We start from the raw sequence: 27,970 nt of genomic DNA, 5'->3' as shown, positions 1-27,970 counted from the left end.
ACCATTTATAGGAAAGCCACATTAGGCCATCAGAAGTGAATGCCTTTTTTGTTTTCTTTCTATTTAGTCATGCAATTTTGTTTAACTATATCCCGGCATTTTGTATAGGGAGTCCTGTAATAAAATGACATTTTTTTTATATAATTATGTATGCTCAGTTTTGATACACCTACACAATATGTGCTATATTTTATATAGGCTACAATGGACATAGCACCATAGCAGTTTGCGGAGTAGCTGGTGAAATGGGTGGTATCATGAATGTATTTGCTATTTTCTACTATGTATGTTAATGTATGAGTATCAAAACTGATAAGACGACGGGTATTTCTTTTTGTATCCGTTTTGCAGGGTGATGTCAATTCATTGTAGGGTAAATCTATTTTATTTTTGTTCAGGTTCTACGAATAACCAAACAGTGATGATGAATCTGTGTGTAAAACCTTATTCAAAAGTCCACTTACCTAATTCTGGCTAATAACAACGAACTCCCATGTTGGAAAACCAACCGGTTAACCGATAAAATATATAAACGCGGTCAGTATTTTACATTCGCTGCGAGGAAGTCGAACTACAATCAAATATTTTCATTCTTGACAAACCTGCTTCGACCATATTTTTCAAGGTAAATATACATTTCATTACTTTAACATACATGATGAATGACGTCAAATTATACATTCGAATGATTTAAAAAATTGTAGAATTTTATACAAAATTATATGTGTTACAGGAAAAATGTCCGACACACTTTCTGATGTTAAAATCTCCCAGCAGCATGCAACAAGACCGCCACCAATTGCATTGGGAATTAATGTGGACAAACCCAAATTTCCACAGTATGCTGTCTACTCAAAACGCATGGAATCGTTTGAATTGTGGCCCGAGTACCTACCAGTACAGAAGAAGGATATGGTCGAAGCAGGTCTTGTATATACAGGTAAAAAATTGGAGCATGCATTTTATTGCCTCTGTAGAGCTCTGTCGAGCACCAATACTGGCTTAACACTACGTTTGTTATTATAAAACTTGGTAGTGTTCTATGCTTCCAAAATTTCATCTCAAAAACATTATTGATTACCATATCAACCTTTTAGGGGCAGTAAATCGACCGTTGATAATTACCATGTATTTTAACTTAATATTGATACTATTTCTGGTTCTATGGGCCACGGGGTCCATTCAATATATCGAGGGGTGAATGCGAAAGAGTTCTAAGTGCTTTTTATTTATATGCACTTAGAACTCTTTCGCATTCACCCCTCGATATGTAAAATAGAGTTGCACTTAAGCCGGCGAGAGGGACGGGGGTGCACATTTCATTTTATGTTTCCAAAATAAGAAGATAAAATTATTTCAGATTCAGTAGGCCATAGTACAGAAACAATATAGCTGCTCACGTGCACAGTTCACGTACACTGCTCAGTTATTTTATTTTTAAGGTATGCTGAATCTTTAAAAACAAAACCAATATCATTAAACTTAAGGTGCGAAAAGGTGGGGGGGGGGGATGGGGGCGGGTGGCATTCTTATAAATACTTTTAACCTCGGAATACAGTCTCCAATATTTTTGGCATCTTGTCGTGTTTTGTTATAAATAGCACTGGTTTCCCCAGTTATCCGTTCTCTGTCATTAGGTGCAAAGCTAATTTTATAACGTAGAGGTTTTAATGGAAATTGTCTGTTCTTGTTTTTTCGTTGTTTTCTTTTTTTCGCTCAATGCAAAAAATGTGCGGAAAAGTGCATTATTTAAGGTATTTCTGCACGTTCAGAGCATGTTTCTATAATGTGGAAATTTATTGTCATGATTTTTCAAAACTTTAGAATGTACTTAGAAAGTTAGGCAAATAAAAAAGATAGGGTCGTGTGCTTGATTTTTTGTCGAACTGATTTGACCTCACACAAGTTTTCATAATTGGCGTCTATGGAAAAAAAACAGTTGTGTAAACATTTTCCCTGATGGAGCTTTTTCTATATTGTAGATTTCAATGAAACTTTTCACAGTTGTAAATAGGTATAGTCTATAATATGTTAAAATAAAATGTATAGGTCCACGTGCTTGTTTTTAAGATTTTTAGGATTAAAGAGATCCGTACATTTCACGTTAATTTTAAGACATTATTTTGAATTTTTTAATGTGTCAAATGTTTAAAGACTGAAACATTACTGTTTTACCCACGGACTGCATTTAAATCATTTCCGTATACGGAACCCAGGCTTTATTCAACGTTATCCGAATAAATGACGTTACGTCATTACTTCCTGTTAATCAAACGTGAAGAACTACCTTAATTGCAGCAGCTGCAAGTCTCTTTTTAGGTAAAGCTGCAAACATCCCAAACATCCAATCAGGAATGTCTTCGGTTTTCGAAATGATGGCTCGTAATAGTCAAATGAATTATTTTTAGACCGTGGGAGAGTCTAGTTAAAATTTATTGTTGACAAATGAGAAAATATAACGCGATTTCAAAACTCTTCCTACTTGTGTTTTTTGTTGTTGTTATTTGTTTGTGGTAAGCAACAATTGTTACAGTTTAAATATTTATTCTATTCAACAGGAGTGGGTGACAGCGTAAGGTGTTACTTTTGTGGTGGCGGTTTAAGAAACTGGGAGAGTGGTGATGTGCCCATGGAGGAACATGGCAAATGGTATCCAAAATGTCCGCATATCTTACTGGTAAAAGGACAAGCATACATTGAGAGACTTATACGTGGAGAAAAGCCAGAAACAGACGGAGACGATGGAATAAGCAGTCTAAAGGTATTAATCATCAGAACAGGCTGACACTTAAAATGTTCTGTAAAACGCTGAAATGAAGTCGTGTTTCTATAAGGGCCGTTCATTCTAAAGTGCTATCATACTCCGTTTTCTGTATTAAAATTTATACTATATTTAACTTAGATGTGAATATTTAACAATGAACTAATTTTCAGGACTCTGTTGATTCAGTCAACCACATAGAGACTGCGGCAGCACAAAGTTGCATTCAAATGGGTTACTCCGAAGACATGGTGGTTAAAGCAATAACAATTTTCATCAACAAACATGGTGAGTAATGCTTTTGCTCTTGCAATGAATGTTAATATAGTTCTTGGTTTCTACGTACAAGATCGTTTCACATTCCCATTTCAAGTTTTTGTTCGCTTTGTTCTTTTAATTTTCCGAATAAATAGCCCGACATTGAACAATGCAGTAGGCTTTGTTTATTTGTATTTTAAGTATTTATTTATGAATTTTATGCCTGTAAGATTATGCTTTTGTATACATTTCGTCATAATATTCAACAGGTAACACTGATTTCAAAGGTAAAGATCTGTGCGAAATTCTTTTTGACATAGAGGAGAATCCCGTAGATCAAGAACTAAGCACTTGTAACGAAAATACAATCTCAGAGTCTTTTGGAAACGACAACAAGGCACCAGATGAAGTTGAGCAATTAGGTAGGATTATAAATGCATTTAAAAATTGAATTCAACTGAACTTAAAGTTAACGAAATTAAATGTGAATAGAAGGTAATTGGATTGCACACTGGAAATAATTCAAAACATGCATTTCAAACATCGAAATTGTCTTAGATATGTACGAGCGTATTTAATAAAATAAGAATATCGTCAGTTGATCGCAAATGTACAAAACTGGTTACCAAAACGATTTTAATTTTTAATGATCTCTTAAAGTTGAAATTAAAACAAATAATTATGAACACGTTTTCAATGTTATATAAATTATAACCAACGGATTACAAACATAAAGACAACAATGCCTTAATGACGGATGATGCTGATATGGTTTACGTTAAAACTTATACTAACAATACAAAGAGCTTAATAAATAAATTGTTATATATTTCAGAACCTTTGGAAACTCTCCGTGAAGAAAACCATAGATTAAAAGAAAACCAAATGTGCAAGATATGTTTGGACAGTCGAGCTGATGTGATATTCCTGCCATGTGGTCACATGGTCAGTTGTCCACAGTGTGCCCCAGCTCTTATAAAATGCCCCATTTGTAGACAAACTGTCAATGGACAACTGAAAGCGTTCTTTTCTGTGATTAACACCAAGGAATAATGATACTAACCTTAAGAGACTTTCATAATACAATAAAGTTAAAATTATAGATACATCGCGGGAATTTGCGTTACGATTAAAATTGCTACAATTGTTTAGTAAGGATAAATTAACCTTTCTAAGACTGTCTCAGTGTTTGTGCATATTCTCAGAAAAATAGTCTACTTGCAAAATTATTTGTCTTGATGTAGGACTTATTTCACTTAATGTCTGCCTGTGCAAGACTGGCTTGTTCCTTTCAGAGGGATAGCGGAGAATGAGAAACCGAGCATTTGCGACATTTAGTATCCAGTTATCATTCACAGGCTGACATGTATGTGATCGTAAGATCATTTTTCATGCCTATCCCGTTAAAGGAAATTCTAAATTAGCAAATAAATTTAGGTATGTCATTGCATTATGTATGTAGTTTATAGTCATAACATGTAGTGCTATATGACGTCGTTTAAGCGCCACTTGCTTAGGGAAATACAATGGTGTCTATCCCTAGCATTGATCGGAAAAGAATATGTGTTCATTACTTACCTACCTGAAAGCTACTAGTCATAAATTACTGTGATAAATATTGATGATGAATATTGTTTTGAGTTCACAAATTGTATGCTAAATGCAGAATAAATAGTTTTGTTTTGCACACTGTAGTTGTTTTCCTTAGTGAATGTTCAATGTATGTATATCATTTTCAATCTAGATAGGATTTACAAATTTTCCCCGAATATGACAGTAATCTAAAACTACAAAGGACCTAGTAGTAGCTTTTAACTTGAAGCTTTACACTTTAAGAAGATTCATTGGAAGCACAAAATACAATCAAAAATTGTAAATATTTAATAACTAATTAATAATTAGCCTTAAAAGACTGCTATTGCGTATGTAAATACAATCTTTCAGAAATTCTGTGGAAGCATAGAGCACCGCAACTTAAAAAAAGATTAGCAGACTAAAATCCACTGAGTCTGTGTATGAGAAATTAGGATTTGTGTGAAACACCCTTAACCCCACTAGCACAACTCTGTTTTGCAGATTACAACAATATCACTTTACTTTATGAACATTTAATTACCTCTCATGAACAGACTCAATCAAACCGAGTCTGCTATTATCCTTCTTGGTTGCATTCTTTGCTTACAAAAGATCTTTTTACAGATTTTATTATTTATGAAAGTACAAGTCAATGATATAAATGTACATGATATTCTTCATATTATGATCCTGCATAATTTTATTTAGAATTTAAAAAGTCCTATAGGCTTTGAACGATATATTCTTTATATTTAATTGCAAAATTTAAACATGTTTGCTATTTTTTTTTTTTCATTATTTTCTGTCGCAAATAGTAAATTTAAGTTAGATTCGTCGCTAGAACATTATCAAAACTCTCGTCCTTTTTAAAGGTTTTTTTTTTCATGTAACAATGTAGGGTTAACGCACGTTTTTTTGTGTAACAACATCTGCAGAATCCCAAGGGATTGGTTGGTGCACGAGCCCGTAGGGCGTGTGCACCAACATAGCCCGAGGGATTCTGCAGATGATGTTTCACGAAACAAACGTGTGTTATCGCTATTCTTGCATAAAACACAACTAAAGTGCTGGAAATATCAAAAAAAAAAACAAGACTATTCAGCTGACATTAGCCGATCGAAGTCGGCCGTTTCAGGTTGTTATGGACACATGTTTTATTTATGCATTTCCAGGACATACAGAAACAGTGCATATTTTATACATGTCGAACGGACATTCTTGTTGTGGTAATTTCTTTAATATTAAATATATGTAAAATAAGCATGACTCCCCCTTTTTCCGATATATCGGTATGAACTTTAGCTTTAGAGGCTCGGAATTATGAGAAAAGGGCATACACGGCATCCTGTCTTTACACAATTTGCAGGTGAGGTGCCGACGGAACACAATCCTGCTTGGTTTAAATTAATAGTCTGTCCCTTACGCTTTTTAAGTGTAAATATTATCGTTTAATAGAAACTGGTATCGATACCTATATTCTTCATGTCGTTAAAAATGAAATCTCTAGGCATATAACTAGAAAATTTTGCTTTGCACCCCACCCCATCGCGATCAAAGTTTGATAAACACAAACATTTGATTTTTCCAACATCGATATAATCAACTTAGATTGGATTTATAAACTCAAACATGGTTGGTGAGATCTACAAATAAATTGAAAAATATATAATAAATACCTTTTGTTCATCAAATGTTCATTAACTATGGAAAAATCCTTCAAACTTTACGCTTCGTCATGTTTATGATTTACATTACACACCATCACTACATCAGTAGACTGCATAGATGTGTAAAGTAGACACAAACATTTTTTAAAAGTTTTAGTGTAAGATTTAAAGTAAGCATGTCAACTTTCACGACTCAAATTAATTTGGAAAACGAAATTGTATTTTTGTAAATGTTGTTTGCCTATCATTTTCAGGGATTAAATCGCGGCGTGTAAACTTACTTTGAGTCAAATACGCGTAATAATACAATAATAAGGAACGTCAATTCAGTCGCGTATCAAGAGAGGTAGCGCTTATTACAAGTTAAAGTAAAGTTAGGTTGAAAAATGATATTTTTAATAAAAATGCAGATGAAAAGATTTCATAAATCTCGGACCTTCGACTTCGGCCAAAATTTATTCGGGATCCATAATTTGCTTACGTTGGACCCGCAACAGCATATTCAAAACGTTCACCAACAGCGCGTGCTCACGAGAATCTCCTTGTTTGAACACGTTTTTTCCCTGTTTGTGCATGCCCGAAATCGGCAAAAAACAAAGGTTTTATGCAAGAATATTAGGAAAACGTACGCAAGCAATGGCTAAACAAAGTAATATACGGAAATATCATATAGAAACACTTCGTTTCTTTGATACAGAAGCTATTGTTTATATATGTGTGTGTATGCGTGTTTGCGTGCGTGTGTGATGTTTTGCAATCATTACAAAAATGAAAGACTTTAAAATAATTTCTTATAGCTGATGATGAGACTAATGAAGACAATAAAGTTATCGTATCATCAATCGAAAAACAACGTCCTATGTATAAGTAACTGCATGGTACAGAATATGCGATGCATGGAACTAAACTTGATGCACATGCATAATTTATGTAACACTAGATTTATATAATGTTCTTGATTATAATATTCTTGACAGTCTGTCTGGGTTAGAAATCATTAAAACTTCTGTAAAAACTTAAACATTATTAGCAAGCATCATCAGTCCATACTATAAAGGTAAACATTGTTTTGCTGTGTCTAACCAATTAACTGTCTGACTGTTGTGTTGTTACTTTCTGATTAATAATATTAAAAGCGTTTCTCTGACATTTTCTTTAAATCTATCTGATACATATAAAGTATCAATATTAATCAATATCAAATAGGTCTGCCCAGAAGACCTGGACATATGCTAGTGTATTAAGACTGGAAGTATCAATATCAATCAATATCAAATAAGTCTGCCCAGAAGACTTTGGCATATGCTAGTGTATTAAAACTGGAAGTACCAATATTAATCAATATCAAATTGGTCTGCTCAGAATTTCTGGACATATGCTAGTGTATTAAGACTGGAAGTATCAACATGAACAGAAGACCTGGACATATGCTAGTGTATTAAGACTGGAAGTATCAACATTAACAGAAGACCTGGACATATGCTAGTGTATTAAGACTGGAAGTATCAATATTAATCAATATCAAATAGGTCTGCCCAGAAGACTTAGACATATGCTAATGTATTAAGACTGGAAGTATCAATATTAATCAATATCAAAAAAGTCTGCCCTGGCCCCGTGTTCACAAAACATTTTCAGTCTCAGCTTAGTTTGAGTTTGAAACTTTATTAGTCATTTATATCTAAATAGCATGTTTAAAGTTGAATTTTAAATTAATAACTTTTCAAGTAGCTATTTACTATTGGTGGTCAGTCTCAGCTGGAATTCAACATACAAGTTTAAATAAACTTGATATTAAAATTTCAAACTCGAACTCAGCTGAGACCGAATAATGTTTGGTGAACACGGGGCCAGAAGATCTAGTGTATTAAGACTGTAAGTATCAATATTAATCAATATCAAATGGGTCTGCCCAGAAGATTTGGATTCTTCAGAAACAAAGAACGCAATCAAGAAGAAATGATAGAAGATTGAGTTTGACTGAGTCTGTTCACGGCAGGTAGTGCAATATGCAGCGCCAACAAGGGCTTATGCGGAACTCTATCATTCCTAAACAATGAATGGACTTCATGATAAGAAAACAACAAGAAAATAAAAATTATTACAGTATAGTAATTTAGTAATAAAGAGAAGTAATATCAGGTTTTTTATTTTTCGATTATGTTAACAGTCGTGCATGGTAAATTTTAGTTTATATCAAATATATTATAATATCTAAAAGATGATGCAATTGATTAGATATTATTTTCAAGAGGATATTTTGGAAAAATAGACTACAACCAAGTAAAATAACAGCAGGCTCTGATCACAGGAGACTGCGAAACTTAACAGTACCCCCATATGCTTCCTGCATCGGCTTACGAGCGAGTACATTGTGTGGACTCCATGATCCCATAGGACCAGAAACAATATAACAACTGAACTAGAATCTGCAAATATTCTCATCCTTTCATTTGCCATTCATTATACAAGAAAAAGTGGATGCCGAAACATATGGAAATATCTATTCTATAAGGACCGAACATTAAGACCAAAGTTAGCAAGTTTTTTGTTTGTTTTTTTTTTTTACTTGTACAAAATGGCTAAGACATTGGTGTTATATTAAAACTCACGAGATTTATTTTAAATCTAATAAAGATGTTCAATTTTACATTTATCTACATTTAATCTAATGTTAGTGTTTGTATTACACCGACAGGGATTTGTTATCATTTAAATGAAGTCTTCTCTGATTAGATAAAGCGCTCTTCAAATTGTACTTTAACATTATTGTCATAGTAAAGTTGTCATTGTATTTTTATAGACTTTGACAAAATTGTAATATCACGCCTACAAAGTATTTAAAGTATAAGTGAACAAGTGTGTTTAAGGGTGACGTAAACATGGCTTGAGTTGTTTCTATTCATAGTAACGCCTACCCGTGAAACAAGTATATGGTTTCCCAATTGAATAAGCTTCGTTTTATTTTTAAATTCATCTAAAATCTAAGGTGATTCCCCGCATTACTAACATGAAGTGTTGTTATTTATACAGGCAGTGTTGTTATTTATAAATGCAGGGAAGCCAAACTGTGAGTCTTTTAGTGGTAAACCAAAACATTGCACGGACTAAATTTGTATCGGAATATTACCACCAGAGGTAAGTGATTCGTTCTCTTCATATCCTTACATCCACCAGTAGCAACAGGACGCGTTGGGAAAGGATTTTAAATGTAAAAATTAACGTTTTCATATCAGTTTTGGTTTCCTCATGGAGTAAAGATTTATATGTAAAAAAATAGTAATGCGCTTAAAATGAAACAACGTAGGGCTTTAATTCCGATATAATTCAAATAAGTATGAGCAAACGTGAAAAAAATATTTTATTTCAAATTTAACAGTCTGCTCTCTCCTCTAGAAAACAGTTAGAAGCTTAATTAAAGGGATATAAAATGTTTATTTTATAAATTTAATGTAATTATACAGCCATTGATAAACGCTGAATTCTTTTTAATCTGTCTGTCACCGAACAAGACACAGCTGACCACGAATGCAGTCATTTTAGTATTATTATATTTAGTAAATACCCTTTTAATAATATGATTAATATTTTTTATATTTTTATATGTATATTTTCTTTCAAGTGTAATATGTGAATTCTTAAACTATATTAAATCCATCATTTTTTGTGTTACCATGGAAACAAAATAGCTGTCATCTTCCATTAATTATCTAAGAAGATTAAGAAGGCAGAATAAATATCAAAACAACGTTGCTTTCCCTTTAATTGTGCATATCAATTGTACGTTAAAGCCTTAAAATGGGAAAAAAAGTACAAAAATAAAAATTACAAATATCAATTTGAATTTTATTTGACTTGAAAAAAAAATCCTATTATTGACCAGATTATAAAAAAATAAAAATATGCCTAATTATACGGGATAAAATTTGATAAATAATTTGAGTAAAATGTCTTAAAAGATATACGCATATTTTGTCCATCAACAATTTTCGAAGTCGTTTTCGCGTTATTGAATCGTTGTAAGAACGCCTGCCTCTCTGATTGCCAATATTAAGCAAAATCAAACCCAAGACGCTCGGAACAAACTAAAAAAGAAGCGTCCCTGTATTGTCAAATAGCTGTACAGAAAACGTGTTTACCGAACTAAGAAACGTTTGATCCTTGATTTATATGATCAAACGTAAAACGGAATTACCCCCGGGTGCGCATTAACGTGGGATTTTCCGTCGATAAAACCGATGCCACTTGAAGACGTCACTGCGCCTGCGCGTCAATATTTTACGCGGTATATATAAACGATCAATCACGTAAACCTCATATCGGTTAATGGATTTTTAAATGTTCAGGTTACTTAACGCGAAAACATTTACTTACGGATATAAGTTCTGATTTTAAAATACGGACAAATCTGTAGAGCAAGGGGAATAAACTAAAAAACGGCTTGTATCAATACTTGTTATAGAAAAATGCTATTGCTGAATCTATATGCACTTAGAAGCATTATCAAAATTTTGTTTCTTGAAATATCATTTACATTTCAAATGACGATAATAGTGATGTATGATATAACAATTTACAATTATGATAAGAATAATATTGATAATATTTACAGCAATAGCAACCGATAATAGTGATAACAATAACAATAATACTTTTGTCCAAAACACCTACTAAGGAAATCATACGTAATTATAATATTAATGATAATAATTATAAAACTTATAGAAAGTATAATAGCAATAATAGTTATATTAAATGATAATAGAAATTATTATTGTTGTTGTTGTTGATATAATTATTAATTTTTTGTTGTTTCTGTTGCTGTTATAGTTGTTGTTGTTGTTGTTGTTGTTGACAATAATAAATAAGAATAAGGTTATAACAACAATAAAAAATGATATGATAGTCAATTGATTCATTGAGTAATTGTTAGCTCCAAATTTTTGTTGTTATTGCCTATCCTAACTATTACCATATATTTGCGCATTTTGTCCCACAATAATTTTTGATGTCGTTTTCGCGTTATGGTGTCGTTGTGAGAACGCCTCTAGCAAAATCAAACCCAATATTGAGCACGGAACAAACTAGAAAACAAGCAATACATACTGAACAGCAAAAGAAACTATCCAGATGTATAGCTGGGGTATTTTTTAATATAAAACTTAAATTTATAAAGTTCAGTTGTTGTTGTTTTTTCATACCACATTACACTTGAAGAATTTCACGTGTTAAATCTAAAAATTCGATCAACCGTGAAGGCAGTAGTCCCACATAAGCCGTTTTGCACGAAATTCTAATCCTAATTTGGATGTTACAATGCAACAGACGCGCAGAAGATATAGCCTTTTAAACGGCTACAATGCAACAGACGCGCAGAAGATATAGCCTTTTAAACGGCTATTGTGGGACTACTGACTCCACGGTTGATTGATTTTTATGCCACCCTTCGAAGAAGGAGGGGTATATTGTCTTGCAGATGTCGGTCGGTCGGTCGGTATGTCGGTCAGTCGGTAGGTCGGAATGTAGACCAATCCGTTTCCGGATGATAACTCAAGAACGCTTGGGCCTAGGATCATAAAAGTTGATAGGGAGATTGGTCATCACCAGCAGATGACCCCTATTTTGAGGGCTGTATGTCAAAGGTCAAGGTCACAGTGACCCTGAATAGTAAAACGGTTTCCGGATGATAACTCAAGAACACTTGGGCCTAGGATCATGAAAGTTGATAGGGAGGTTGGTAATGACCAGCTGATGCCCCTATTGATTTTGAGGTCAGTATGTTAAAGGTCAAGGTCATAGTGACCCTGAACAGTAAAACGGTTTCCGGATGATAACTCAAGAACGCTTAGGCCTAGGGTTACGAAAGTTAATAGGGAGGTTGGACATGACCAGCAGAGTATCCCTATTGATTTTGAGGTCAGTATGTCAAAGGTCAAGGTCACAGTGACCAGGAACAGTAAAATGGTTTCCAGGCAATAATTCAAGAACGCTTAGGCCTAGTGTCGGGAAAATTGATAGTTAGGTTGGCCATGACCAGCAGATGACCCCATTTGATTTTGAGGTCATTAGGTCAAAGGTCAAGGTCACATTGGCCAGGAACAGTTAAACGGTTTCCGATCTTGTCCAAAACCATAGGGCCTAGGGCTTTTATATTTGGTATGTAGCAAAATCTATTGATCCTCTACCAAGATTGTTCAGATTATTCCCCTGGGGTCAAATATGGCCCCACCCTGGGGGTCACATGGTTTATATAGACTTATATGGGAATTTTTTTTTAAAAAACCTCTTGTCCAAAACCACAGGGCCTAGGGCTTTGATATTTTATATATGACATCATCTAGTGGTCCTCTACTAAGATTGTTCAAATTATTCCCCTAGGGTCAAATATCGCTCCGCCCTGTGGGTCACATGGTGTACATAGACTTATATAGGGAAAAACATTGAAAATCTTCTTGTCCAAACCACAAAGACTATGGCTTTGATATTTTGTAATGTAGCATCATTTAGTGGTTCTCTATCAAGTTTGTTCAAATTATCCCTCTAGGGTCAAATATGGCCCCGCCCCAGGGGTTATATGGTTCATATAGACTTATATAGGGAAAAACTTAGAATCTTCATGTCCATAACTTACTTCATTCAAATTTGGACCACATGTATAGTTTTGAGTGGCAAGATGAACCTTGACATGAGTTGACCTTGATCTTGACCTAGTGACCTACTTTCACATTTCTATAGCTACAGCCTTCAAATTTGGACCACATGCATAGGTTTGTGTACCGAAAAAACTTTGACCTTGTTATTGACCTAGTGACCTACTTTCACATTTTTGAAGGCACAGGCTTCAAATTTGGACCACATGCATAGTTTTTTGTGCCAAAATAAAATTTGACCTTGATTTTGACCTAGTGACCTACTTTCACATTTCCCAAGCTTCAGCCTTCAAATTTGAATCACAAGCATAGTTTTGTGTACTGAAATGAACTTTGATATTGAGATTGACCTAGTGACCTACTTTCACATTTCAGAAGGCACAGGCTTTAAATTTGGACCACTTGCATAGTTTTGTGTTCCGAAATAAAATTTGACATTGATTTTGACCTAGTGACCTACCTTCAAATTTCTCAAGCTACAGCCTTTAAATTTGAACCACATGCATAGTTTTGTGTACCGAAATGAACTTTGATCTTGAGATTGACCTAGTGACCTACTTTCACATTTCTGAAGCTTCAGACTTCAAATTTGGACCGCATGCATATTTTTGTGTTCAGAATTGAAATTTGACCTTGATTTTTACCTATTATCTACTTTCATATTTCTCAAGCTAACAGCCTCCAAATTTGAAGCACATGCATAGTTTTGTATACCATAATGAACTTTGACCTTGAAATTGATCTAGTGACCTGCTTTCACATTTCTCAAGCCACAGCTTTCAAATTTCGACCACATACACATTGTTTTGTACTGAAATGAAATTTGACCTTGATTTTGACCTTGAGCTAGTCTTGAAATTTGGAACATTCAAAAATGGCTCAGTGGATGGCACCAAGATCACTCTGTAATCATTTGTTAGGTTAATAGGTTAAAGGTCTAGGTCAGATTAAACCAGAATGGTAGAACTTTTGTTTACAGTGAGCTTATAATTTCTGTTCATTTTGCTATTACTGAATGCATCAAGGGGAGGCATTTCGTGTTCGACGAGCTCTTGTTTAAATTTAATACGTGAAGTTCTTCAAGTGCAATGTGGTATGAAGAAACAAGTCAGATTTAAAACTTTCAGTTTTTTTTATTAAAAGATATCCCAGTTATACATCTGGATAGTTTCTTTTGCTGTTCAGTACATTACCAAAGTCCATGTAGATCTATTGTAAAAAAACCTGTATCGGTTAGTTGATTTTAAGTAACTTACGTGAAAACATTTACTGAATCTGTATTGCGGATATAATTTCTGGAGTCAAAATACGGACGTACCTGTAGCAGGCCTGGATCCAGGGCCGTGCCGAGGGGGCTCGTGCACCTTCCCCCCCCCCCCCCCCCCCACCCAACCCATCCGCACCAGTTGGTTGAGAAGTGACCTATACTTATCCAGGGGCCTCCGTGGCCGAGTGGTTAAGGTCGCTGACTTCAAATCACTTGCCCCTCATCGATGTGGGTTCGAGCCTCACTCGGGGCGTTGAATTCTTCATGTGAGGAAGCCATCCAGCTGGCTTACGGAAGGTCGGTGGTTCTACCCGGGTGCCCGCTCGTGATAAAATAATGCACGGAGGGGCACCTGGGGTCTTCCTCCACCATTAAAGCTGGAAAGTCGCCATATGACCTATCATGTGTCGGTGCGACGTTAAATCCAACAAAAAAATATACTTATCAAAGAAGTACTCAACTATTTTGGCAAAGGGATAATATTTTCAAACAATTTAGACCCAGAAACACACCAGAGACCACCATTAAATGCCTGTATTTCAAGATGTTCCGCGGGAGAGCCCCCTGACCCTGCCGCCTCCATTCAAGAGGGGAGTAACCACTCGATAACCTCAAAGTTTAAACCTAAAACTGCACCAGAGTCACTATCTCGTACCTGTATTTCAACGTTCCCTGGGGGAGAGCCCCTGACCTCCTAAAATGAGGGGAGTACCCAGTAAATGCCCTGAGGCCCCCATTTTATAGCAGTTTTTCAAAAAAATTCCAGGGGGAAGACCACCCACACACCCCTTACATGATCAGAAAGCCACATTCCCGTACCTACCCGCTCTCGGCACTATGTGTTTCGGCGGTGACGTCTTCGTTCCAGTCAATTATTTCTGGACACGGGCCTGCTGTAGATCAGGGTTTCTGTTTAAAAATAAGTTAAGGACGGTTTTCTATCAATCTTGTTATTGAGAACTGCGGCCGTTGATAATATCCGTGCTTTGTCAGAAGAAATCATACCTAATATCTATGCATTAAAGATCCCACTTAATTTGCGCTAGTTAGTATTAATTGGCATTCATCGAATTTCTAATAATCATTAACTTGTCAATTTGCAGGCAGAAAAAGTTAGAAATTGTCATACTGGATTCCCGGGCTAAGGACTATATGCTATGATTAATGGAATCCCTAATTTACCGTGATGTACCTAGAAACGTTATCAAATTTCTAAAGTAGCATATCATTTACATTTCAAATGATGATAATAATGCTACCGACTTCAATATTGATAATGATAATATTGATAGCAACAGCAACCGATAATCGTGATAACAACAACAGTAACAATCCTATCCAAAACATAGCTTTTAAGGAAATCGTACGTGCTGCAATAATAGTATTATAATAAGAACATTAATAATAGCAAAACATGTAGAAATAATAATAGCAATAATAATTATATTAAATGTTAATTATAATTATTGTTGTTGTTGTTGTTGTTGTTAACAATAATAAATAAGGATAGAATTATAACAACAATAATAAAATAATATGATAGTCAATTGATTAATTAATTAATTAATTAATTAATTAATTATGTCCCCCACCACACAGCGGTGTGGGAGACATATTGATTTACTCCAGTCTGTGGGTCAGTCTGTCTGTCTGTCTGTCTGTGTGTCACAAAGCTTGTCCGCACTCTAAGTCAAACATTTCTCACCCAAATTTTACCAAGCTTAAACAAAATATGTTTGAACATAAGACCTCGGCCAGGTTCAATAACTAGCCAAATCGGTCCAGGCATTTTGGAGTTATGGCCCTTGAATTACCAAAAATCGGCCTTTTAATCTTGTCGCACTCTAAGTCGAACATTTCTCATCCGATCTTCACCAAACTTGAATAAAATGTGTTTGACTATGAGACCTCGGCCAAGTCCAATAACTAGCCAAATCAGTCCAGGCATTTTGGAGTTACGGCCCATGAATTACCAAAAACAAATGGCCTTTTTACTTTTGTCTGCACTCTAAGTCTTAACATTTCTCATCCGATCTTCACCAAACTTGAACAAAATGTGTTTGACCATGAGACCTCGGCCAAGTTTGATAACTGCCAAATCGGTACACGCATTTTGGAGTTACGGCCATTGAATAACCGAAAAATCATTTTCATAGGGGCAGTTGTGGGGGACATGCGCTTTTCTCAAAAGCATCTCTAGTTAATTGTTAGTTTTATTTTTTTGTTAATTTTTCCCTGCTAATTATTATCACACATATGCAAACGCTCGATAGGTTACATCTAACAGAATAAAGCAATAGGTTTCGTCTAATGGCTCTAACGGAAGTGGAATAATTGAGTTTTCTTGATTACAGAAAATAGAAGCTACCAAAATGCAACCTTTAGTTTATTATATAATAGGAACCTGAAGCTTGTATAGGTATCTATAACAAAAGGGCATTTTATTACCTGTTTTGCAGGGATTGTTGAAATACAGTGAAATACAATGCTTTCGCAGTGAAAGAGGCAGGAATTATAAATAACTGGATATTCCTCAAAAATATAATTCAATGAAGACGTCTTCATTATAAATAAGAACAGATAAACATATAGGCCCCTTCTTATAAAAAATGATCACAAATGAATCTTAATCCACTAGTTGCATTTAGATCTTAAAAACATTTTAACGTACGGTAAAATTTATAGCGGGTGCTAACTTTGATCATGCGACTTTCTATCAATATCAATAATAGCAGAAAAGAATGCCGTATTTTACACAACAATTTCTCTTATGTAAGAACAAATGTAGTAAATTAAGTAACTTTTTGTCACAGGTACAGAAATAACAATAATAATAATAATGATAATAATAGTATAATGTTGATTTGGCCGGATGATCATTATAAGTTCGTGGTCATGGTATCTTGAGTTTTAACTATTAAGCCAAAGATGTCTTTGCTAAATAAATCATGATGTGAAACAGTGTCATATGAAACGGGAATGAAGCAAAGCGTGCTCGCTGATCCCTTTACGCTTCTAAGATAACTATAAACAAGCGTCAGGGCTGATATATTAAAAATCGTGTAAACGTATACTATGGTCTGCAAGCTGTTTGAGTCAGCAACGCCAGAAGTATACGACAAATAACAAACAAAATTTTACCGGTGGTCGGTTCAGTGTATGGCTCTCATACATGCAGTGTGAAAATTGAACGTCATTGTATTAAAATTGAATTGAAAAGCTTACTTTCAGTAGTTAATTAATTGTTAAAAGATTTATTCAGTTCGAAGTGATGCTGTTTCAGGAACTCGATGGCTTTCCGTGATAATGTCAGCTCGAACTAAAGAGAATGAAGCAAAGCAGAGTTAAGGGGACAGGAGTCTTTCCTTCAGCTGCATTAGTCTTTCATTCCTCTCAGAAAAGAAAGTTCCGAATATGGTTGATTCAAAGTATTCATCACATGCCGAGCGACTAACGTCTTTGAGCAACTGGCCAGGTCGAAATTTATTCGATATTGGCGCAGTTGCTGAATCTGGTCTCTACTATCTTGTCTGTAAGTATATTGATAAAGTGGACAAGTTTTCATTGTGTGTCTTATTATTCCGCTCTAGACCGATATCGAGACAAGAACGGCTGCATCACTGACATAAAGTAAAGCCGCTTTGTGTACAAAAGTATACAATTTTCTACTAACGTTTTGTAACCAACATTTCAAAATAGAGATACGGCCAAGTATTTTTTCCCTCGCAACTATATTTTAAAAGACTAGAAGCTTATTAAAACACAGTTTTTCTGTCTTGAAGAATCAAACATATTATCAAACCTTTATCATACCTAGTTATCAAAAGTTATAATTAACAGGAACTGTAGTTGCAGTTTAGCCTTCTTCATTACCAGACGTCCACACTGTGTTTTAGCATACGAACATGCATTACAGGTGATGACGGTGATAGAGTCAGGTGCGCATTCTGCGAATTTACAATCGCAAACTGGAAAATCTTGGACGACATCTGGAAATTGCATGCATCCTTTGTTCCTACATGTGTCCATCTCTTGTGTAGTAAAGGGATAGAATATGTCAAAGAGGTTTTGCAAGAGGAAAATTGTAATGCAGAGGTAAGAAAGATATACCCTTGAACAGTGATAATGGTTGGGCTCAGCAAAATGTGGTTACGAGTTCAAAAGATGTTACAACTCGCCGTCTCTGTAATACCTTACTTCAGTACAAGCATTTGACAGACGGCCAAAATGTTCAAACAGCATAGTTAATATAATATAAGAGAACACTGTTTCTACCAATTCAAAATTGTAATGACATGTGTATAACCTGATGTGAAAAATAATGTCTGTCCGTCTGCCTGTCTGAAAACAACATGGTTCTTCCTACACAAATACGTTCAATGGAATGTTTGGATTTGATTTTTCGTCATTGCATACCTTTTACGAAACCATTGTTATACAACAGTCTGCATTTAGAGTGGTCAGTGAAATAAGGAAATACCTATTAACTCTCATGAGGAAATTATTGACTAAGACAAAGTTAACAGCAATATATAATACGACGGAAGTGCTATATAAAAAGGTAGTCATAGAAACTTCCTCATCCTTCGGATAATGATTTCTGTTGAGTAACATCAAATATTGTGTCTAGTGTGTGTTTCATTAGCCGCCAAAGTCCATGTCAGCAGAACAATGATAGAAGGAGTTACTGACTCATTTACATCCGGCAATGTATGCGAACATTTCAAGCTCATTTGCTATTTTGAAAAGTTTCTTTTTCTTTCAATAGCATGTGCATGTTTTGTTGAACAGTACTACGCAGAGGTTTAGAGACTGTAGGAGCCGCCGGCCAGAAGGTAAATTTTTTACAATCGATTGTTTGTTTTTAACCTGACACCCCATACCAGATGACTCTGTTTATCATAACTGACAATTCGTGCATTGATTATATTCTTTATGTAAAATGCCATGCAGGGCCTACATGTACTACAAATACTGTGATAGTTGCGTGTTTGTTTCTGATAGTACAGTTTTTGCTTCAACAGTGGAAAAAAAACATAAAGTTACATTAGAAAAGTTAAAACTAACCTGGAGCTTTATTGTGCGTGAACAGACGTTACTTTCCCGCGCTTTGTTTTAAAGCGCTACTGTAAGAAATATTGCTACAAAGAAACTATTTCGCTACATTTTATTATTCAATGTTTATTAAAATACAGTATGCAAAAGAAAATCTATGAGTCGTTGTATATGAGTATGTGAATATAACCGGGCTGCAACGAGGCCCTGCCGCCTGAAATAGATATTCCAATTTGCCTGTACAAGAAGACTTTAACAATAAGAAATATGCCTCTTAACAGAAAACATTCTTTTTACATATACGTTTACTAATTTTTTGACTACAATCTAGTTTTAAACAGTGTTTAAATATATACTTTATCGTTTTTAAATATATTCCTTGTTAGAATATTATGGTGTCATTTTAGTTTAAACCATCCCCAACAATGCCAAAGGCTTTGAGTTTCAAAAAGGTTATTGTTAGCCAAATTACATATTATACATAGGTCTAACAGCAAACAAATTACAGATTATATTACAATTTTCATAAAAAGGCATATAGATATTTTACCAGAAAATGTTTCAATCTGTGGGATTTATATCAGATCTTACGATACTTGGGGTCAATGATCTTCTCTTAAGAAGACAACAACAGTCTTCTTCGTGTAGTCCAAGTTCAAGATGCGCCGGTCAGTACCGAACTTCCCGAGGTGTTCCACTTACAATGCCAAAACATAGAGAGATGATGCATCCTAACTTTAGATTCGCATCCTTTGACAACGCGGATATTCGCCGAACATTCCCTGATCTGAAAGTAGTCGTGGATGCGGGATTTTTCTATACAGGTAAAACATCAAGTGTTATACGAAGAACACATAGACTAGTATCCCCTGACAATTCTAAGATTTTCTTTCTGTAACATTCTGTACACCAATAAATAAGCGGTTTTTCGTCATTCCTTTTATGTATTCTTAAAATTCATACCGACACAGTTCTAGGTCATATGGCGACTTTCCTGCTCTTCATGGTTGAGGAAGACTCCAGTTGCTCGTCCTGGCATTATATCATCACCGGCGGGCACCTGGGTACAACCATCGGCCTTCCGTAAGCCTCTGGATTGCCTCTACGCCCAAACTTAGACTCTAACCCACATCGGCGATCGGGGTAAGTGGTTTAAAGCTAGTGACATTAACCGCTTGTCCATTGAGGCCACTGTCATTCCTTTGAATGCATTTACTTTTGGTATGAGAAAGATAGCAATTTCACTTTTTTATATATGTGTGCAAAGCGAACGGGAGTCTAAGCACAATAGCCTAATCATTAAAGGTTTATACGTTTTAACCACAAAGACTCTGTAACGATTAATGAGCTATTACAGTCTTTAAATTGTTGTTTTAAGTCGTCTTTAGGTTTTGCCTTAAAAGTCTGTCGTTCTTTTTTTCAGTTTTGTTTCCGGTATAATACATATTATTTTCTAGTACTATGACTTTTATTTTCATTCAGAAAGAATATGTTAAATTGGATGTAGATAATTGGATTATTTTAAATTAAGACATATCAATGACTGGGGGAATAAAATGTTAATTCCGTCATTTGAAAAAATATCCATATTAAAACACAAAATGTATCTGAAAGAAAACACAATTGGACTTTCCTGGTATGGTAAGGATTTACATGAGGCAGTTCTGAACTTGGCTGAAAGGTCTTTTAATTTCATATGTTTCATACTAGAGCAGAGTGTCACTTGACATTAGACATAGTTTTGATGAGTATTCTGCTTTTTAGTTAGTTTGCTCTTTATTTTGCCTTTAATAAAAGAAGAACGCATCCGACCGATTGGCTTTGCTTATGAAAGCATATTCTACGCCTATCCGTTGAATGTTCCTTAAAAAGGAAAGCTTGAAAACTGTTAGCTACAATAGTGTTCGCTTCATGTCCAAAGCATCCCTGCTTTTACAGGCGCTGATGGTTCGCTGAAATGTTACCATTGCGGTGTATGGTTTAAAAACTTGAAGTGGGATGATAGTCTTTGGGAAGAGCATGCCAAGCAAGCTCCGCATTGCATACATGTTATTCTTACTAAAGGAGAAGAATTTGTAGAGAAGGTACACTGGCTTTGCTATTCGCTGTTGCTAAACATAAGTTATGCGTTTGTAATTGCAGTCTATATGTATGTACATTGCGCTACGAGTACATGGTACTGCCATAGCTTGAGGGCAATTGCAGCTTTTACTGTGTTAATTTTGATGGAAATGTGGTTTTAACTAGACTAACTATGTAATGTAGCTATACACGACTAGCTTTAAATATGTCTACGAAAGACGAGGCAAACACGCAATCTAGCGATATGCTATCAGATCTGACTGTCCTTATGCTTTCTAGGCCTAATATGATGGATTTCATTTGACCAGATAGTGTTATATTCTTATAACTGTTCCACAAGAGCTTACTTAAATAATAATATCATGATATTACACAATACTATAAATGTATGAAATAACAACCGCTCTTATATTAAAAAAATGTTGTTTATTATCAGGTGCTGACAGATGGCCGCAGAAAGCTGAAAAGATCTGCTAGGGAAATAGGTATGTAGACTTAAATAGCAAACATACATGATCTGAATGTAAGGCCTCACATAATGTGATTGAAGCACATTTTTGCCGGGACTCAAGATCAATATAAATAAAAAAAATGTCTGACGTCTTTCTTTAACACCTTGGAAACTATGCATATGGCTGGTCCATCGCGCGTTTTACAATCTCTCGATCCAATGTCAATCGTGTATTTTGATCAAATATTGTAATTTATAATGTCTACAACACAGATACCTGCTATTCACACACGTGACCCATAGGCATATGGGACTGTGTTTTAATTTGTTTGTAAATATTAGAATTGTATTATGTTACCATGAACATAAACAGTAGACTAAGTACTTACTTATCTACTTACTTACTTACTTACTTACTTATACAGAACTTATTCTGTATATTATATTATATATAATTCATTCTGCTACAAACTAAAACCATACCTTAAAGCTGCAGGTATAATTGTACTCATATTTTGAAAGCATTAATAAATCAGTGGTACAGTGGTTCATTGATTTTTTTTTGGTTAGTAACTTTTTCTTCAGAACTTTAGGCTGACTCTCAAATTGTAGCAGGTTTAACTAAAAAATTTAAATCTTTCACTATTTTGAAAATCCAAGTAACAATGAGAAATTTTTTTTTGTTGGGCTTAACGTCGCACCGACACAACTGTAGGTCATATGGCGACTTTCCAGCTTTGATGGTGGAGGCAGACCCCAGATGCCCCTCCTTGCATTATTTCACCACGAGCGGGCACCTGGGTAGAACCACCGACCTTCCGTACGCCAGCTGGATGGCTTCCTCACATGAAGAATTCAAAGCCCCGAGAGAGGGTCGAACCCACATCGATGAGAGGCAAGTGATTTGAAGTCAGCGACCTTAACCACTTGGCCACGGAGGCCCCCTAATGAGAAAATGGAATTATACCTTTTTCAACCACGAACAAACGGAAATGTACACATAAACTTAGATAGCAGTTCTTTTGTTTTCAAGGGGAGAGTGGTAGTCCTACGACTAAGAAAATTAATGTCTTCGGCATCAGTGAAAAAGAGGGAGTTGAAAGAGTCCGAAGAGACGACATTGACCGATCCGCTTCTACAGGTACCACTATCGTTCAATAACATGCGCGGTAATGTTAACGTAACAAAAATGTTACTTATTTTGTAAAATATCATAAAAGCATTTAAATAAACGTACCGTGGAAAAAATGGTTATAATTGTCTTGTAGTTTTCTTTTTTCTTTTCAAATAATAAAAGTAGCTAAGCATGTTTCACAATTTTTGAGGAATGTATATAGCATTTTTCTTAAATAATAATTATATGAAAAAACGACTGGAATGTGGTCGCGAACGAGTTTAAAAAAAAAGATGAGCGACGTAGGTCGTAAACAATTTTAAATGTTTGGAGGAAACAGTGGTCCCACGCAGTAAATTAGCATTTTATTATATACTTAGATGCTCACGATCAGCCGAATATGTGCCGAAGGTGTCGCCGACGCAGCGATAGTCAAGCAGCTTTAGGTTCCGTGTGTTGTAGCGTTTGGGTTTGTGAGTCTTGTGCCACACGTGATGGACATTGTCCTGTCTGTGGCAGGATCTAAAATGAAACAATCATTTGGAGCATAGTCAGGGTGTGGCTATTGCTTACAAATCGCTTGTACAACAATACTGGATTACTGCTTTATAAAGTGTTGGATCATCGTCGAGTTTTACAGCAGCATTACTCATTTTGAAATTGGGATGGCTTATTCTATCATCGGAAATTTTTAATTTTCTACCAATGATGGACAGTGAGCTGCTGTTTTAGACGTTCTGTTTAAACTATCATTATTGCGGAAATGATATGCTTATAACCCATTGTGCATGGATGTAAAATATCATTACAGTTCTTGTATATGAGTCTTATTGTGTAGACTGTGTTATTTGCATTTTGTCTTTTTATAATTCAGTTTGTTACGTTTTCAATTTAAAGTGCTTTTTGACTATAGTTTTATGCTTGTTTAAGTATTTCTATTCGAAATATGTAAGTAAATGTACTTTATGTATTATAAGCCTATAGAAGATATTCAGTTCCGCTTAAGCAGAATATGCGCTAGGGGGCGTGGAACATGTGATATTTATACTCGTTTTCCATGAATGGGTTCAATTAAACCGAGCCCGGGGTATCTACAAAAGGATGACGACATATAATATTTCAAATCTGCTTACATGTTACCGTTACGTATTATATAAGATTCATTTTTTGTTTGTTTATTTGTTGTTGTTGTTGTTTGTTTGTTTGTTTGTTTTCTTTTTCGTTATCATATAATTTTCATTCGTGTATCCTTCGTTATATTCCAGAAGTAAAAGACTTTTATTAGAATAAACAATAGCTGTTTTCGTGAAATGCCACGAAAAAAAAAGAGTAAATTTTGATCTTAATTGGATGGGTAAAATTGAAGTCCTTTTAAATAATAAACATCTGATTACAAATGTATTTGAAATGGGTATCTTGGTTTAAACAATTTTCATACATTTTTTGTATAATTTCATTATAACTTGCTTACATCACAATGGTCTCCGAATATAATATTCTTAACATTTAGAGATAACCTCTTGTACCCAAGTTTCACTCCTTTTTGCTAAAGGGAACCACGTCATAGATTTTGATATCTGTTTTAAAATTAACTTTATGCCTTTATACTGCTAACTGTCCCTACACCACATCTTTTAGCTTGTTTTTAGAGAATCATTTTAAAGTAGCTTTCAGTTTTTCATGTCTAGTTTTACGCGTTTTATAAGTACGAAGTTTATTCCCATCTGCTCTACTAAACACACTATTTTCTATTGCAATTTTTATTGTTAATCATAATTGTTTTAGGCGTCGTTAATACAGTGGAGTAAAACTCGTAACATTTTGTATATTTAAAAGTGTTTACTAACTCTATCACACCAGTCTTTACATTCGTTTCCAGATAAATTAAAACTATAAATAAATTCTAGACCCCTGCCTATGACATATAATTATAGACGGCTTGAACTTTAAGAAAGTTTATATAAACTAAACTTCATTTTATTTTATTTATTTTATTTTTTTTTTGGGGGGGGGGGGGGAGATAAATTTTATCCGTTTTATATTTCCGTGCCACATAAAAATAATTTTGATTACATCTGATAACATTTTATTGAGTTAGCAATGAAAGAAAGATATTGTATTTATATATATATGAATAATTATGAATAATTCTTTAATAGTATAATCAAAGTACGGACTGGTGGAGTGGTTGTTTTTTTTTTATTATTATCATTATCATTATCATTTTTTTTTCTTGTGAAATAAAAGAAAATACATTAAGTGTAGACACAACATTTAACGAACCATGGCATTTCTATAGTGACAACATTTAACGAACCATGGCATTTCGAGTGACAACCTTATTATGTAAAAAGAAGAATAAAAGGAAATGCCTTACCCACCAAAATGATTAAACATGTATATTCATCACTCCGAGGCGTGTCGTCGAATTTATTAACAATTAAACAAAAGCAGCTGTCTTGAAATGACTTTTTATTCTTTGAATTTTAGTGTATATGCAGAATGTATAAAACATTATAAATGCAGTTTATCGAAATAAACATGTACAAATTACAGCCATGATAGAATTCGAACCCTTGACCTTTCGCATGTAAATCCATTAGACCTCTGTACTCTCGGTATAGCATATACGTTTGAACATATTACCACACATGTGAATTATGATCGCATGGCATGTTATCTCCAACGCATGACATGCACGAAATCTAGTCTGACATTTTTCGCATTTTTAGTTCATTCAAGTGACATAACTCCAGTGCCACTGAGGCAATGGGGATAGTTATCGAAATGCCCGAACATATTATGCTCATTGTGGCCCAGTTTTGTGAACATTGAATATGAACTGATTAAGTTAAACAGCAGACACTGTTTATAAAATCTATAAAAAGATCCTTTGGAAGCACAGAATGCAATCATCAACAATAACAGCAGACACAGTTTGATCGATTAAATTTTGAACAATCCAAGAGCCATAAATCCAGAGCGGTGCACGACACTTCGTCGAAAGACACTTGGTCGAATATGACACTTCGCCGAACATGAAACATGGTCGAATCCGACACTTAGCCGAATACGACACTTGGTCTAATTTTCATATAAAGTACGACACTTGGTCGAAATAGCGCTCTCTCGTATTCTATAAATAGAACACACCGCAGAGATACCATAATGCAACGCGCGAATTGCGGACAAGGGACCGTTGTTTATATATAACGTATATATACTAAATTTTTATATTAACCTTTCAGTAAACTTCGAAGAGAATTTAAAAAGGTAAAATACGGAAAATTCACTTTTCCTGCACAAAATTCCTTGAAAAACCTGCTAAATAAAGGAATCAATAAAGCATATACATTGTATATTGAAATAAACGTAGGAAATAAATAGGAATATTATTTTAGCGTTTCGTTAGACCGGGGCCATTAAAAAGATGTTCAAATAATTTTTTTTAAAAAGTACAGTACATTGCATACAAATTACTCAATATTCTGCAAATTACATCAATAAAGTATAGCATCAGAAGGACTGGCTTAAAGTCTTTATCACAAATATACAATATTTTCGGATTCGAAACACCAGCGGTCGAAAAAGTAAGTGCAAGATAATAATTTTGATTCATGATTTTCAAAGCATATATCAGCAAATCATTAACACATGTACTTCTTTCCATACATTTGGTTCACACAACACCGCGCTGAGCCTCAATACAAGGTACTTGAAAGCGTGGTCCATTAAATACTTCATAATTGAAAAAATATATGACAGGACATAGGTAGAACTGTATGGTGTTGCATTAAATTAGCACCATGTTTTATCAGATCACATCTAAATATCATTGCTAAAAGTCAAATATCTATACATGTCACACTAAGGTGTCATTTGTAACATATCATTATACTGATGCATTTCACAGAGATGTTAATTGTTTCAATGAAGAACTATAGATCTAAGTTATTAAATATTGCTGACTTTCAGTTATACATATTGTTCATGACATTTCGAAATTTCAATCGGATTACTAGGATGTGATCATGTGATATCATATATTTACATTTTGCAAAAAACGCAGAATAGTGATAAATGTTTGAACCCTTGCGAATGAGGTAAATAGCAAATGGATATAATTATATTGATATATGACCGTAACTGGAATGTGTAAAACAAATAGTAGAACAACATCATCCTTTCATATACTGATGACAATTCGATGTGTTATTACTGACGTGGATTTTAAAAATTCAAAACTGTGCTGTCAACATTTTTAAGAATTTCTTACTGTTCAGTATTTAGGCGTAGTATATAGAAATTGAAAGCTATGTGAAACACATTCGTTTGATATGCATCAACTTTAAAATACACGAGGAGAGAAATGCAAAATCTGTGAATTACTGATGCTAATATACAGGAAAAGCACCGATTGTTTGTCCGCACATCGAGACCTGTGCTATTTTTAGATAGCAGACATTGTCAGTGACGTCACAGATCCTTACATACGAGACAGCGCTATTGTTCTCTTTGAAAAGGGAGAGGGATAACGACAACAGGCCGCGCATGGTTGCAAAATGCGCATGCGTCAATTAGTTACTTTTTATAGACGTCGGAAATTCCAATATTTACATATCATTTAAGTTCCATATTGTGACGTATCCTACCGTACAGTATGACTTAGCAAGGTTGTCAACGTTATGTAACATACAACAAAATGATTATTAGCCTGATATGTCTCATTTATTTCCGTTTATGTGGCCTTGAAAACTATCAAGTGGACACGTCTGCGGATGAAATAACGATGTAGTAGTTTCATTTAACTGGAAGTGGTTAGTGCAGTTGAATTCGTATATTTTTTCTTATATACATAGGTTACACTTACACCATGAAACTGCCACGTTTAATGCAATTTTGTTCAAAATAATTAATTACCTTGAAATAGAAAGTTTTGAGGTATGGTTCAAAATATTTAATTCATGTAAAGCAAGTAGACAGATATACAAATAAACAAAAATCGCCAGCAGAACATTTAAAATAATGTTTCAATATAAAACATATGCAACAAAACTCCCTGTAACTAAGTGTTTCCTTTTGTAGACATC

The 27,970-nt window shown here is 34.6% G+C and overlaps 2 protein-coding genes across 4 annotated transcripts; both read left to right on the top strand.

Annotated features, from left to right (window-relative positions):
- The first annotated feature begins 464 nt into the window (after nucleotides 1-464).
- Nucleotides 465-4,706, top strand: LOC123551000 (baculoviral IAP repeat-containing protein 2-like). 2 transcript variants are annotated; one of them, XM_045339585.2, is made up of 6 exons: nucleotides 466-625; nucleotides 734-940; nucleotides 2,559-2,761; nucleotides 2,935-3,049; nucleotides 3,289-3,441; nucleotides 3,855-4,706. In XM_045339585.2, the coding sequence occupies exons 2-6, from the start codon at nucleotides 739-741 to the stop codon at nucleotides 4,070-4,072; spliced, it is 891 nt and encodes a 296-aa protein (XP_045195520.2). In that variant the 5' UTR covers nucleotides 466-625; nucleotides 734-738; the 3' UTR covers nucleotides 4,073-4,706. The 2 variants fall into 2 exon arrangements, with proteins under 2 accessions (XP_045195521.2, XP_045195520.2); XM_045339586.2 differs by lacking the exon at nucleotides 3,289-3,441 and having other exon boundaries at nucleotides 465-625.
- Nucleotides 4,707-9,240: 4,534 nt separating this feature from the next.
- LOC123550994 (E3 ubiquitin-protein ligase XIAP-like) lies at nucleotides 9,241-25,435 on the top strand. 2 transcript variants are annotated; one of them, XM_045339566.2, is made up of 9 exons: nucleotides 9,241-9,399; nucleotides 17,462-17,710; nucleotides 18,095-18,273; nucleotides 18,947-19,013; nucleotides 19,818-20,057; nucleotides 21,172-21,317; nucleotides 21,752-21,800; nucleotides 22,800-22,907; nucleotides 23,261-25,435. In XM_045339566.2, the coding sequence occupies exons 2-9, from the start codon at nucleotides 17,593-17,595 to the stop codon at nucleotides 23,404-23,406; spliced, it is 1,053 nt and encodes a 350-aa protein (XP_045195501.1). In that variant the 5' UTR covers nucleotides 9,241-9,399; nucleotides 17,462-17,592; the 3' UTR covers nucleotides 23,407-25,435. The 2 variants fall into 2 exon arrangements, with proteins under 2 accessions (XP_045195501.1, XP_045195502.1); XM_045339567.2 differs by lacking the exon at nucleotides 9,241-9,399 and adding an exon at nucleotides 9,416-9,472.
- Nucleotides 25,436-27,970: the final 2,535 nt, after the last annotated feature.

Source organism: Mercenaria mercenaria, chromosome 4 (assembly GCF_021730395.1).
Source record: "Mercenaria mercenaria strain notata chromosome 4, MADL_Memer_1, whole genome shotgun sequence".
In the NCBI taxonomy this organism is placed as follows: domain Eukaryota; kingdom Metazoa; phylum Mollusca; class Bivalvia; order Venerida; family Veneridae; genus Mercenaria; species Mercenaria mercenaria.
This window is presented reverse-complemented; position numbering and strand designations above follow the sequence as displayed.

Excerpts from the sequence above, each read along its gene's own strand:
- LOC123551000 (XM_045339585.2), top strand. The coding sequence starts at position 739 with ATGTCCGACACACTTTCTGATGTTAAAATCTCCCAGCAGCATGCAACA. Across the intron at positions 2,762-2,934 it reads ATGGAATAAGCAGTCTAAAG|GACTCTGTTGATTCAGTCAA; the intron begins GTATTAATCATC and ends ACTAATTTTCAG. Across the intron at positions 3,442-3,854 it reads AGATGAAGTTGAGCAATTAG|AACCTTTGGAAACTCTCCGT; the intron begins GTAGGATTATAA and ends TATATATTTCAG.
- LOC123550994 (XM_045339566.2), top strand. The coding sequence starts at position 17,593 with ATGGTTGATTCAAAGTATTCATCACATGCCGAGCGACTAACGTCTTTG. Across the intron at positions 21,318-21,751 it reads GAGAAGAATTTGTAGAGAAG|GTGCTGACAGATGGCCGCAG; the intron begins GTACACTGGCTT and ends GTTTATTATCAG. Across the intron at positions 21,801-22,799 it reads AAGATCTGCTAGGGAAATAG|GGGAGAGTGGTAGTCCTACG; the intron begins GTATGTAGACTT and ends TTTGTTTTCAAG.